Consider the following 14327-nt stretch of genomic DNA (forward strand, 5'->3'; position numbering starts at 1 on the left):
AAGGCAGCATGAATTAATATTTATAAATTGTGGTTGAATAGTAACTTTAATGCATGTGTACATATACACTGATGTTTTAGAGCCAGACTTTGTATCTCTGGTAAGATTACTTTACAATCTATACATTCTATTTTTTCTCTCTTGTGCTATGAAAGTTTCTGAAAATGGATAGGCACACTAAAACCAAACTTAATTCCACCCAGAATTGCAGCTTCTGCTGGGTAGCTTGCATCAAGATGACAGGTAGAATGTGTTTAGGACAGAGAAAGTGAAGTTAAGCAAGCAACCTACCTAACTCTTGTATTCTGTTGAGCAGATACTTTTTTGTTGTACCCACATGCACGGCTATAGCCATCACTTCAGTGGGACCAGAAAGCAGAGGGATGTAAGGTGGGGTAGGAGACAGGGAAAATGGAAAATAAGGCATCTGGGGGTGGCATCTAAGCAATCTTTCCTCTTCAGTGTTGAATACAATCTATATAAGTGACTTCAGGTATGTCTGACCTTTTGTAGGAAGGTAACATTTTTGATCCTGGTCATGTACCCAGTGATTCTTTGCTACTTTTTTTTTTTAAACTAGGAACTGTTCTTCAGTGTAGATATTGTCTCCTTGATTATGTACACATTGTCAACAAAATCCTATTTTTAAAAGCCTATTTTCCTCATTCCTGAAACAACCTAACCTGGTTGACTTGTTGGAGTGCATTTCATGCATTCTTAGTAACAAGCTGAAGGAAACGCCTAATTCAGTCACAGCTAGGGGGTAGAAAGCAGCTAGGGAGCTCATGCACGCTCCCTGGATTCTTCTGCAAAACTGACACATCCGTGCTGGGAAAGGATCACAGACGCCACTGCATACCACAGCATGACTGTTCAGAGTGTGGATAGTCTCCCAGTGGGGCTTAACTGAAGGCAGTAAAAATAAGGTAAGAGAATCCTGTTGTATCAGTACTCTTAGAGTAACTTCTCCACATGTATTTGGAAAAGGGTGAGACTTTCACTGAGCTGTTTGTATGCTGCTTGGAAAAACAGTGAGAGAAAGGAGAATTTTTTTTCCAGGCAGTTCTGGATCTCTGGGCAGCAGGGAACAGAGGGCAAAGTTTTTCCATGAGACACTGTGTTGGAGAACCAGCACAGAGCCTTGTCATCTGCAGCAACTGTAACCATTCGGATTCCCTGGGACTTGCTAGCTACACATCTTGGCTCTCAAAGAGCAAATGAACTTTATACAACCAGAAGGTGGGAATGGACAATGGGATGGATCACTTGATGATTACTTGTTCGTTCCCTCGGGAGCACCTGCACTGGCCACTGTTGGACGACAGGATACTGGGCTAGATGGACCTTTGGTCTGACTCAGTATGGCCGTTCTTATGTTCTTACCTGCACCAAGTCTCACTATAGTTGGGGGAGACCCTGGGGATACATTTTTAAGGCAGTAAGTCTGTCCTTGTATTTCAATAAGAGGTTGTTTTAAAAAAAAATTCTTAAATCCTACCCTGTTTGTACTCTTCCACTCTGAATCAATACATTCCTCTTAAACGCGTTTTGACAGTAGTTTGTGGTAGGCAAGTGAACTAGTGGCTTCTAGCTCTGTGACCATTTGCCCTGGAAGCAATGTATGCTACCTCTTTGTAGTCTTCCTGCTGGAGATGGAGGAGTGGAAAGTTCAGGCTGGGGTGGTTAACATACTGCCCAAATCTTGGCCCTGCCTTTATACTGTCAACCTCCCTATCACCCAAACCTTGTCCAAATGATTCATTCCAGGGGATGGATAGATAGAAATGACCTCAGTCATGATTCTATTGCCATAAGTTGGCTTCAAACAGTATTTCATGGTTTTAGGTGCACAGATACCATGGGTATGAGCATGGTATGGAAAACTAGATAGATACTGATTATTTTCTCATAGGACTTTGTTGTATCTTGTCTAGTGCTGTAACTACGCAGTCCTTTTCATTAAGTGAGAGGAGCTGAAGATGCCTGAGCACTCCTACTGGGGAAAAAACCCTGCCTCCAGATGCAATTTAAAGTCTTGAGTAGCTTGAGGATGGTTAACTAGGGTGATCTAGGGACATTGTGACTTGTAATGAGAGAAGTAGTCCTTTGGCCTGGAAATTGAGTGCTTGACTTTACAATCTTAATGAATTTTTAATGTGTAATCACAAATAACGGAGGAAATCTTGGAACAGGTGTTTTTAAAAGAGCATTCATTAGGGAGAGTTCAATCACAGGGTGCTTGCCATCCCTCTAAAAGCGAGGCATGGGATAGATTTGACTCCTGCAAGTGCTCTGGCAGCAAGTGATCCTGAGCATAATCCCTTCCACTAGCCTGAAAAAATCTGTGGACTCAGATGTAGAGAGACCCACTTAATGATTCATACTAGAATTTACATGATGCTGTAGGCCTGAGATTTCCCAAATCAAGGCTAAGTAAAAGCCACTATTTCTTCACTAAGGTAAATCAGCTGTGCTGTTTGGTGCAGAATATGGACAATGACAGTGGAAAATCAAGTAGGAATATTGTGCTTTTCTGGTGGTGTTGGAGTCCAAGCTCTTTGAGGCTTCTTCTTTGAACCTTCCGTTTATTAATTTCTGTGATAGCACTAGAGGCCCCAATCATGAAGCAGGACCCCTTTGTACTAGGAAATGTGTATAAACATAAGACCTCACATTTTTTAATTGCACCTAATTTTTAGTCTACTTTTTTTATGTCTGCTTTTAACTTCCAGCCATTTGATTTCATTACATCTTTCTGCTAGAGGTAAAGATCAGAAGTGCTAGGATCAGAAATGTAATTCCCACATAGGTATGTAAAGACTGTGATTAAGTCACCTCTTCAGCTTTCTCCTGGATAAGATAAATACTGAGCTGCTTTAGTCTCTCACAGTAAGGCAGGTTTTCCAGACCTCATTATTCAATCTTTTCTAAACCCTTTCCAATTTATGAATATACTTTTTAAAGTGTGGACACCAGAATTGGACACACTATTCTGCTGAAGATTGCACCTATGCTGTATAGAGAGGTAATACCATCTCTCTACTGCCACTGTATATTTCTCTGTTTATACATCCATAGATCTTAGGTTTCAGAGTAGCAGCCATGTTAATCTGTATCCATGAAAAGAACAGGAGTACTTGTGGCATGTTAGTCTCTAACAAATTTATGCTCAAATAAATGTTAGTCTCTAAGATGCCACAAGTACTCTTTTTCATAGATCTTAGCTTTCTTAACTGCAGCATCATACTGGGAGCTCAAGTTGAGTTGGTTATTCACCAGACTCCAAGTCTCTTCAGCATCACTTTCCAAAATGCAGTCCCTCTGCTAATGATTCACATTTAAACTGATGGCAAATTTCATCAGTGCTTACACCTATCCAACAAAAGATTTGTTTAAAATGAGTTAGGGAAATGCTAGTCTCAGTGTGCCTAGTATGAATAAATGCACTCCTAGCAGTGCCTTGAAAAGTCTACTATATGGTAATCAAAGGATTTCTCATATGGCTATTCATACATAGCCTGCCTTGAACAAGGAAAAGCTTACCTAGATAGGGGCAATCATTTGTGTGTGGCAAGATGTGATTTAATCCTGAGTCAGGGTTTGAAAGTTTTTTGGAATTCCCTGACTTGAATATCTGAGCTGGGCCAAGGCTTGTTTCTCCTGCCCGGCGAAATGAAATATAAATTAAAATATACAGAGCATCATCTGTTTGTGTTTGGTTTGTCACTTGATAGTCTAACCTGAATGTGTAAGGAACTACGTGTCTAAGCTCCACTGAAGTAAGTGTCATAAGAGAACATGGGGCAGGGTTTTCCTTTCCCTCTCTGATACAACATTCTTATGTTGACTGTAGCAAGACTCTGGAGCCAGAGCCATTCTCTGAGATCTGTTCCTTAAAGGATCTCAAAGCATTTCCCAGACATTAGTGAATCAATCTTAATACCTCAGAACAGAGTTGGTCAAAAAATCCATCACCACTTTCATTGCAAAATGCTGTTAGTCAGATTCAAGGTGTTCTGTGAGAATGTGTTAACTTTGACAACATTTGAGGGGAAAATTCAAAATGGAGTATTTAGACATCTCATTTTGACTTTAAAATTTTTTTAAACTTTGTAAAATGAAGTTTCAACCTTACTGGCTGAAGTGTTTTGACAAGGTCATTTTGATGTTTCTAAATCACATTAATTTCATCCCAAATCAGGACAAAGTCAAATCTTGAAATATTCCACAAAATAAATTCTAAAATAAATTTCAGAATGTCTAAGTTTCCCGGGGGACAGAAATTCCATTTGCTCACTAGCTCTGTGAGCTAAGAGAAGGTGGTCTCCCATTTTATTAATGGAATAAATGAAGCTCAGAGAGTTGAACTGACTTGCTCCAAGATAACACAATAAGTCAGTATTGCCAACCCTTGTGATTTCAGCCGGAACTGGAAGTTGTCTTGCCACGACTGTGAGAAGCTTCAGCCCTGCCTGGAGGGAAAACCTCTTCTGAGTAGTTGCCTTCCGTACCTGCTCACCTTCTGGGGAAGAGTTGCCAACCAGGACTGATGTAGGAATTAAGACAAAATTTAAGCCTCTCAATTTAGGGGCCAATTATGGGGGGTTTTGTTGTTTTCTGGAAGTCTGACATTTTTGAATTTGTAGCATAGAACTTTTGAGCTCAATTATTGCATCCATGCCACTTACCTTGACCTCTCTGGGAATTGTATGCATGCAACAGGTAATACTGGGACCCCCGTAGTTCTGATTCCCAGGTTCCCATTCTAAACACTAGACCATCCCATCTCCTATAGAGGTTACAAAGAATAGCTCCTATACTACAGTTTGTCCAGTGGTACTAGAGAACAATAACTGATGCCAAGCAGGCACTTGCCAGCACTGGTTTTAAATGATAGAAAATGAGTGCACCAAGCAAACAAATTTAACTTGCAGCTGTTCAGAGACTATAGACACGTGGTCATAAATCTAGGGCTTCTGCAACTGCTTCTGACGCTGGTATGGCATAGCTATTACCTTGTATCCATCTATGTGCTTGTGTGCAAGCAATATTTTTATTACATAAGCTTGAAAGGGCTATTTTAAGCCAACATTGGAGTGTGTTGGGGATCCCTGAAGTGCACACTCTGATCCTCAGGATAAATATTAATTTAACATTAAGTGTAACAGTCGAGTAACTTCTGTAATGGTTCTGTGGCACCACCATGAGACAGCATAGAGTACACTGCCTGAGACACGAGCACAGTGGTTGCTGACTAAGACCATCTTAATACTATTTTTGCCAGCTTGGCCAGATGGACATCATTCCTAGAGCTAATGCCAATAGACCATCAGGCTCCCATTTTGTGACTTGGGTAATACCAGGCAGGACATGTGGAGTCTAGGCACAGTGCCTTCCAAAAGAGGACTGCTTAGTGAGTGAACAGTTTGTGTCTCTGGTTCCCTGCCACCCCACCCTTTCTTTCTGCCTTATTTAGGAGCTCCAGCCATTGATCCTATACATGCACAGAAACTGTGTAGCAGAGAGAAATTTATCCATCCTCATACCACCTTTTGCACCTATAGATTATAAATCTTACTGCAAGGACCAACCTGGCCAGTTGGCATCATTTAGCTCTTTTGTTGGCATTCCTGCACAGATATCCATGTGCACCCATCGAATCTGAGCCAGCAATCGTGTACACACAGGATTTATAGGTCCTTGTGCAAATTGGTGGGAAAAGGGAGAGTGCAGCAAGCAGGAGCCCAGATATAGGATCTGACTCCACTTCTACAGAAAGCGGTCCTTCAAGTCCTACGAGCTTCAGGGGGGAGATGATCAAACCCAACATTGGCAATACAACTTTGGTTCAAAAGTCCTTGTTTTTGTTCATAGGCACTGCTAGTTACTGAAGATGGAAGCAGAAAGGAAAAACTCTCCAACACTGAGTAAAAGCAAACAGCCTGTGAAAACAGAATGGGGGTCTCAGAGTGTTGTATTTACTTACTTTCAAGGGGACCTTAACAGTGTGATAGATGAACACTTTTCTAGAGCGTTAAGAAATGCCAAGAACCCACAAGATCTGAGCACAAAGCACAAGAGTGAGGATGTTACCCTGAAGAAAGGTGAGCAGTTTTCCATCAGTGTGTGTTTCAATGCAATGCTGCTGTTTAACTCACTAGAGAGTTATGCTGGGACATTTAGACACTGAGGGCCAAATTATCAAATTACTTCTATGTAGGCCCATTTTCACAAAGGAGTCCAAATTCTGATCAAGAGTGAAATCATTCTTTCAAAGCCCTGATCTTGTACCTAGGATTTCATGGGTAAGCCATTGGGCCCGCCTGTGTGGATCCCCAGTGAATCTCTGCATGGGTCCAAGGGCAGGATCAGGGCTCTACTTTATGAAGAAAGTCTCCACCTGTCTCCGATGTAGGACATCATTTTAGATCATTTTTTAAAATTAAACTGAAGAGAGTTTGTCTTGCCATGACACGAGAAGCTCCAGCCCTCCACCCAAATTTCTGCTCTCTCTGCAGGGAAACCTCCTCTGATTAACGGCCTTCCCTACCTGCCCACCTCCTGGGAAGAGTAGCCAATCAGGGCTGCTGCAGAATTTAAGACAAAAAAATTCAGACAGACATCGAGGAACCCTATGCCACCTACCCCTCAGAAAAAATGCCTGAGATGTTTCACAGTCACAGTTAGAGGTGGTAGTGACTTTCTAGGTTAGTCTATTTTAGTGTAGATTTGTTTTTTAAAAACTAGTATTGTACTAAATAAGTCAATTATTGTAAGAGTTTCCTTTTATATAATCTGGATGAAATTTTGCAGCCTTTACTTAGATAAAAATTTCCCATAAAAGTTAGTTGGAATTTGTCTTGGAAAAGTAAATAAGAACTTCAATAAAGCTTCCAACACTCTTCTCTTTAAAACTAGATAGCCACATGTCTACCCATCAGTGGAATTTCTCTTCTCATTGGACCAAGTCATATCAATCATCTCCTGCTACAAACACATCGAATTCTGATCTGAATTTGTCGGCTGCTGCTACAGACCACCATCAGGCATCAGTTCTGCGGAATCCTCCTATTCAGCCTGCAGAGTTGTGGCACTTCCCTTCGATAGCTAATCCACATCTTACTGATTCAGGATATCCTCGCTCCTTGCCTGACCCTCATATGGTGCAGGGACCAATGTCTGATGGGAAATACGGTTCTTTTCTTGATTTTCTGCAACAGGAAAGGTGCCCAGCATCTAGCCAGGAATCTGTCGTGAAGCAAAGCTCTAACTCAGCCTGTATTACTGGATCAGCTAGGTTACAAAATATGAGTCAAAGTTTAACTCCTGGGGAAGGTAAGAAAATATTTACTATTCCTTTTATTGTGATTTGCCTTTATAAATGAAAAATAAAAATCTATGCCTGAAGGTGGTAAAAGCAGACTCATTCAGTCTAGCTCCTCTTCAATCCAGTTTATTCTGTAGTTGATCAAATAATGAAACTATAAACCTATCACACACACATTGATTTTCACAGGTACTTTTTAAAAAGTGGGCTATACAGAATTTTCTCTTTCATTACAAGACTGACTTGATTTGCAAGCGAGATATACATATTCAGTTGACCCCTTACATAGAAACCACATAATTCTACTCATCAATATAACCAAACAGCAGAAAGCCTTATACATAGCAACTACTTTTAAGCCATACGATACGATAGCATACTTACAACACTTAGAGATAGAGCTGAATACACAGTGAGCAGAGCACTCCTGAAGGCCACGAGTTAGCTGACACCAGTTCAGGAAGCAAAAAACCAGGGAACTAGACTGGAACTTTTATACCTAATCTTGATGTGATATATTGGACCATAACAAGATTAACACCAGCCTCTTATTCGTATGTGGCATTCTGGATCTCTGTAAATTATGCGCTTAATCACTAAACATCAATTATTTCTTAGACTTCATTAATGCATAGGAATTAACTGCCTAGTTACCAAATTGCCAGAACTCTCTTATTGCAGAATTACTTTTATAATTCTGTGATGTATTGTACCACTGTGGTCACTTCTCTCTCTCTCTCTCTCTCTCTCTCTCTCAGAATAAGAGTGCAGAATTAATGACCTGGGCTTAACTTCTTGGGCCTGCTAACTTCTAATTAAAACTCAGCCCTTTAGCATAACTACTTCCACAAAGTCTCATACTAATAAAATCAGCCTTTAACCCCAGCAAAGCCTAATAACCCCATTACTTGTGTTCTCCGACTTGCCTCCTTATGTTTAGCACAATAAGCAATACACAATCTATATCACACCCCAATAATGTCCCTTTTATAGCAACCTAAAATGATACACAAGACAAGGTCGTAAGTTAACAATTCAGAGCCCTTGGCTGGAAGTATTTTCAACAGAGCATCAATGATATGTACTGTAGTACTTGGGAATTGTGTGTTGGCTGCATAGTGTAGCACTATAATTGTTTCCTCTATAGTTTCATGCACAGCTCTTTCCCCTCTGTGTTATGTTGAGGAGACACCGAATATGTAAGTAAGCGACAATATATTAAGAACACACATAAATGATTGAGCGCCCCTAGCTCTTAGATATCACTTTTCACCAGTAGATTTCAAAGTGGGTAACAGCTGGGTGCGTGCTGGAAGCTCAGAGTATGGCTATAAGTGGAGTAGAATGTTTAGATATTATTTGAGCAATCTGACTATTGTGTAGGCGTTAATTATACCCCATATACAGAAACAAACCACAGCACCCATAAAAAAAAATGTCCATGTGCCTAAGAGTTTTTTTTCCCCTCCCCATTACAACAATAATTGGGCTAAAAGGCTGGTCCTTGAGCCATGCTGGTCTCCCAGCTAGACCCAGGAAACGGCACTAATATTCACTTCAAACACTACTGAATAAATATTTAACGATGTTCAGTAGACTCTATAGACAGGGTGTAATTCACGCTATGGCTATCCCTGTTCCTTTCCAAAAGGGATTAAAGTAGTCCAGGGGTTAAGACACTAGGATTTGGAAGACCTGGGTTCAAGTCCCTGCTCTGCCACAGCTTCCTGTGTGACCTTGGACAAGTCACTTAGGGAACAGAGGGACAGGGAGGTGATCTGTGAAATGGGGTTGATAGCACTGCTACGCTCCCAGAGCTGAAATGAGGATAAATACATTAAAGACTGTGAGACGCTCCAATACTATGGTGATAGGGGGCAGAAACGTATGACAGAACAGCTTCAGACAAACTCAGTCACCAGGAAAATCTGGGGGTTAGTTATTTGTAACATGGTTGCATCCATAGGTGATCCCATTTGGATAGGCGCCAGTCACTGAACAAAAAGATGGTCTCTGCCCTAAAGAGCTTCGTGACCAAAATTTACACCTTTCAGCGACCCATGAGAGAGGAGTTTAGTCCATTTCCCTGGTGCCCACATCAGAGAGTCAGCCACTGCAGTTGGGACTAATTGGCACCATTATTAGTCTCTGACCCACCTAGGACTGAACAGATGTGGACATTGAAGCTCTTCCCTCAATGTCCCTCCAGGCTGGGTTCAACTCGCTGGTGGGGATGCTGGCACTGCTGCTGCCTATGCTATCCCTGTTCTCTGGGAGAACACAGGACTTTTCTAACCAGGGCTGTCAATCTGGCCCCTTCTCCCCATTAATTTCACAAGAAAATGGTTTTTAAAACTCCTTAAAGAGACACTGGGGAATGTGTAGCACATCTGCTATGGGCCAGACAGCTGAATGTCCACAGCAGGAAGGGGCAATGATATATTAACAAAGCAATTCAGAGTAGGTGGTGTTTTTAAAACTATCCAGCCATGAATATAAACAGGGGAACACTCAGCCTCCTGTGCGCCTGGACAGGCTGCCATCCCATCTCTGCAAGGGCTTCCATCATTACTCACATTAGTGGAGCTGAAAAGGAGAGGAGATTCTCAAGTCAGACCGCAGAGTGCATCTTTGTTCTCAGACCCCATAAGGAAAACACAGTGTGTATTTCTGAAACAGAAATTTTTTGCTTTAGGTCCATTAATAGATGGACTTAGCTTTGTGTTTACATTGCACATATATTTCCTAGATTTCTCCTTGCAGGGTGTATTGTTTGCCATTGTTAATATTTGCAAATACTAAGTGATGTTCTTACTACATTAACAATGTGCTCTGGATTTATAGGATTCTAATTAAGGCCTGGCAGTGTGGGTCTGGGTATTAAAGCATATGGAACTCACTCTTACACTAGCAGGAAGCATTTCATGTAGGCTGGGTGAGTGAGCATAGGGTCAGGACAGAGAAGTAATAATGCTAACACCAGAGCTGGTTGAAACTTTAAAAAATTCAAAATGTCAGGGAAAAACTGTTGAGGGGAGGGGGGAAAAGGTTGCCATTTTCCAACTACTGTCTTCCCTTTGAGGATCTCAGGAGGCTTTAATATGTCTGAAAAGCTCTAACAGCTCTGTGACATACCACTGTGCATATGGGCAATCTACAGCACAGAAAAAGTTACATGCTCAAGTTCACACAGTGAGTCATTATAGCTACTCCCCTTGCAGTCTATAATCAGGCCCTAGGAATTCTGATTTCTAGTTCTTGGCTCTAACCAAGAGAGAATACTTCTCAATGCACTAGGGACTTTTTTCTAGACCTGCTGATATTTACATTTATAAAAGCACAGAATGCTGTGCAATGGTCCTGCAACACCTGTGCCAAAAGCTGGGTTGCAAAAGCACAATGTTTCATGTAAGAACTACTGCCTGTGTATTCTACTTTTAGTGTTGTACCACTACAGCTTATCATGTTTTTTCCCCTTAAAATTAAGAAAGGAAAGCCAGCTCCTATCAAAGCCCAGGAAACCCTAGCATCACTCCTGCCAGTTCAGGTAGGTAATGGGACCAGCAGTTACAGTAAAACAGTGTAAATGAAATTGGAATGAGCTCTTGTAATCTTCAACAAGGTGTAGTTCCAGGTGTGTTACATACTTCTAAGAATAGTCATGTTTCTTTGTGGAGATGGTGGTTTGCTATGCTAGTTGGGACACTTCATAGCTGTGTTTCTCAACTATCTGCCTCTAGGGTAGATTTACTTTCATCCTACACAACTCTAGTACGATCTCCTAGTTTTAGTAGAGATGTTAGAAACACCACACCCTGCAGCAGCAGTTACAATATTAGTGCTAGCAGAGCAATAACCCCAGATCCTTCAGGCTTCCACTATTATTGCCGGTATCTCACCTTAGCTCTTTGTCCCACATTTGGGAGGTTGCTCTGGTCACATGGCTTCTTTATACTTTCAGTGATGTGATTTATCTCAGAACTAAAATAGCCCCAATGAAATGACCACCAGGTGCCAAAAAAGAAAATTTATTTAAAACCTTTTAAGAATTCATGTAGGCTCGTGCTGTACTGACTACTTTCATATTGCTGTATTTTTCAGGTATCCAGTCTCAGGCTAGAAGACAAGACTTATACTTTTAGCCAATGGACATTTCTGCTTTATTCCTGAAGAGTTCTTTCTGTGAACTTTTATAATTCGCAATTGTGAATCAGGAGGAAATAGACCACAGCCATTCTGTGTTTTTTCCAATCAGCCAGTTGCATGACTACACATGCTAATATACTATTTTGTAAAAGAGTGATTTACTTCTAAGTAAATAACTTCCAGCCTGTGTGATTCTACCATAGTAGTTTGCCTTGTATAAATGAAATATATTTGACTGGAGAAGCATTGCCCTTGGGCCCTCTAAAGACTCCTAGCACTTTAAAATCCCCCTACAACCCTTTGTTTTCCATCCTTTGGAAAGAATTACCATTATGGGGGGATGCATTCAGTGCCACAAGCTTTCATGTCCTCACACTGGCAAGTTCCCTTACTTGGCAGCTGGATTTGAACTTGTTTAAAATAGCTCAGTTGAGTCTGTTTACAGGAGGACTGAACATGAGAAACAAGCCAACATAGCCAAGTTCATTTCTCCCCCGTCTTTAGAGATTTGGAAACATTAGGGATCCGATACTTGGATTCATACTTTCAATTCCCTTTGGCATCCACTGGAGACTCAAGGCTATACAGAGGCAATGCAGGGTTAGCAAGGTCTCCCCCCCCCCCAAGATTTACTGCTTAGTTGGTGCTGAGCATGCTCAGTAACACTGCTGAAGCCAGCTGCCCTCAGTGTGCCACCCCCACTATCAGCAAGGATGGGTCATTTCTGAGGCTATATTTGTCCCTTAGTGACCAGTTCCATCCTTGGTATATCTGTGCAGCTCCTTGGGGCTTCAGTGAAGTAGCACTAGTGGATCTGGTAGGAATTTTGGGTCTTTACTGAGCAAGATGAATGTGTTCCACAGCAATAGACGTTAGAGCGGAGGATGGCCTATTAAGTCACTGGCCCAGTCTTCCTGTTGATAGTGACTTGTATCCTCCAGCGCTTTATGTGGTTTAATTTTAAAGCAACTTAAGTAATATGACTTGTGAGTAATTATTGCTGGGCAAGTGGCAGTACATGGTAATCCTCTGACCTTGGAGGGATCTTCTTTTCACAAGCATGTCCTATTCATGAATTTCCACACACACACCCCTGCCCACTCCCCTGTGCTGCCTGCCCAGAAGACATACTGCCTGTTGATATTACACACTCATCTCTTAACTTTCACACTGATCATCTCTAGCATACATGTCTGCTGCGATTACTGCATGAAAAAATCTCACCGGATCAGTGTTCAAGTTCACATGTGTAACTACTGCAGTATCTCATGGCAGAAATACTGTACAGGAGCCCTTTCTATCCTTTATGGCATTTGAAAGAAGCCAACTCTCTAATGTAGGGCAACTGGTAGTGCTTTCTACTGGCCTCCGAAAGTATTCAGGAAGTAAAGATCCAGAGTATCTTTTAATATGTACATTTTCCTAATTATAGTCATGCCACTAATTTCTCCTATTCATAAGGTATCTTGAGCTGAATAAGCTCAGAGGACTGAAAATATTCAAAAGTTATGTGGACAAAAAGACGTGATCCAATACACAGGGCCCCTTGCACACTCCCCTTGGTGAGTGGTTCTCATCAATAATCGCCATCTGCTTCAATGGAACTCGTGAGCAACTACTCAGTAGCAGGAATAGGGAGGTCTAACTAATCCACTATTGTTGCTTAAGCTGCTGAATGGTAAGTCATTGGGACTTTTATAAGTTAAGAAGCCCCTCACTTTTGGGCATTTCCCCCCCTTCCCACATATCTACTCTCTGCATTGAAAGATATCCCTCTGGTGCATTAAATGGGTTACTACTTTCATGTGCCATCTCTACATAACCTATAAGCAAATTTTACACTTGAAAATCTAGAGTTTGCAACAGATAGGCTAGATCCTCAGCTAGTATAAATACGCTGAGCTCCATTTACACTAGATGACAATCGGCCACGGTCTTTAAGACTTAGTCTATCCACAGTCATACCCATTTAACTAAGGGTTTTATTATATATTGATTTAGTTGAGTAACACAAAAAGTTGTTCATCACTGTTTAATCCTGGTTTATAGCTGATTGGCTTGCACTGATAAGTTTACAGGCCTGAGCTAAAGACCAGTGACCTGTTTTAAACCCATAAGAATTTATACACAGAAGTTGCACCAGTTTGACTGATTTGTTATACCAGTGCCACTGCTCTGCAAAAACAAAAACACTGAAAACTAACACTTCATATTTAGTCAGAACTGTTTTTCTTCTTCTGATCCAGCATTAGGTGTAGCTTTCCAATATGTTTCTTCTTTGATATTACTACTCCGGCCATTCCAGCTCACATTGCAATGAGTTTTTATCATATCCTTAAAACATATGAATGAAATCTACCCTTACTTCCTGGCTAACACAGGCCAAAGAATTCTCTCCAGTAATTCCTGCATCAAAGCTGATATAGCTTCTGGTAATAACTCAGATGAAATTACAACTTTGAAATTGCAATAGTTAAAATGATTTTCTTTAAAAAACTGAAGATATAAAGATGATAGTATAAAACTGTGAATGTCAAGATTGAAAATTGTAAAAATATAAAAGGTGGTTATATTGCCACTGTCCAGCTTTTTATTTGTCACCAAAACGTTTTTTTAAGGTGTGTATCTTTTACTGGGATGACATGAGGCATGCACCCTTCTCTCATATGTTATACACACACACACACCTCCATCATATACCCATCAACATTCCACTCAGAGAATATTTTAAACACATACAAAGCAGTGCACAGCTACATTAGATTGATTTAGGAAGGGAAGGGAAGGGAAGAGTACCATAGCTATGTGAAAAAACAGAGGGATTTAAGCAGAAAGCAAATTTCCAGGATAGTGG

The 14327-nt window shown here is 41.0% G+C and overlaps 1 protein-coding gene across 3 annotated transcripts; it reads left to right on the top strand.

Moving 5' to 3' along the window:
• The first annotated feature begins 20 nt into the window (after positions 1 to 20).
• VGLL1 (vestigial like family member 1) lies at positions 21 to 13996 on the top strand. 3 transcript variants are annotated; one of them, XM_050964869.1, is made up of 5 exons: positions 21 to 926; positions 5875 to 6104; positions 6919 to 7335; positions 10815 to 10874; positions 11429 to 13996. In XM_050964869.1, the coding sequence occupies exons 2-5, from the start codon at positions 5894 to 5896 to the stop codon at positions 11467 to 11469; spliced, it is 729 nt and encodes a 242-aa protein (XP_050820826.1). In that variant the 5' UTR covers positions 21 to 926; positions 5875 to 5893; the 3' UTR covers positions 11470 to 13996. The 3 variants fall into 3 exon arrangements, with proteins under 3 accessions (XP_050820826.1, XP_050820828.1, XP_050820827.1); XM_050964870.1 differs by lacking the exon at positions 21 to 926 and adding an exon at positions 4432 to 4551; XM_050964871.1 differs by lacking the exon at positions 10815 to 10874.
• The last annotated feature ends 331 nt before the right edge of the window (positions 13997 to 14327 follow it).

The sequence above is a fragment of the Gopherus flavomarginatus genome, chromosome 8 (genome assembly GCF_025201925.1).
Source record: "Gopherus flavomarginatus isolate rGopFla2 chromosome 8, rGopFla2.mat.asm, whole genome shotgun sequence".
In the NCBI taxonomy this organism is placed as follows: domain Eukaryota; kingdom Metazoa; phylum Chordata; order Testudines; family Testudinidae; genus Gopherus; species Gopherus flavomarginatus.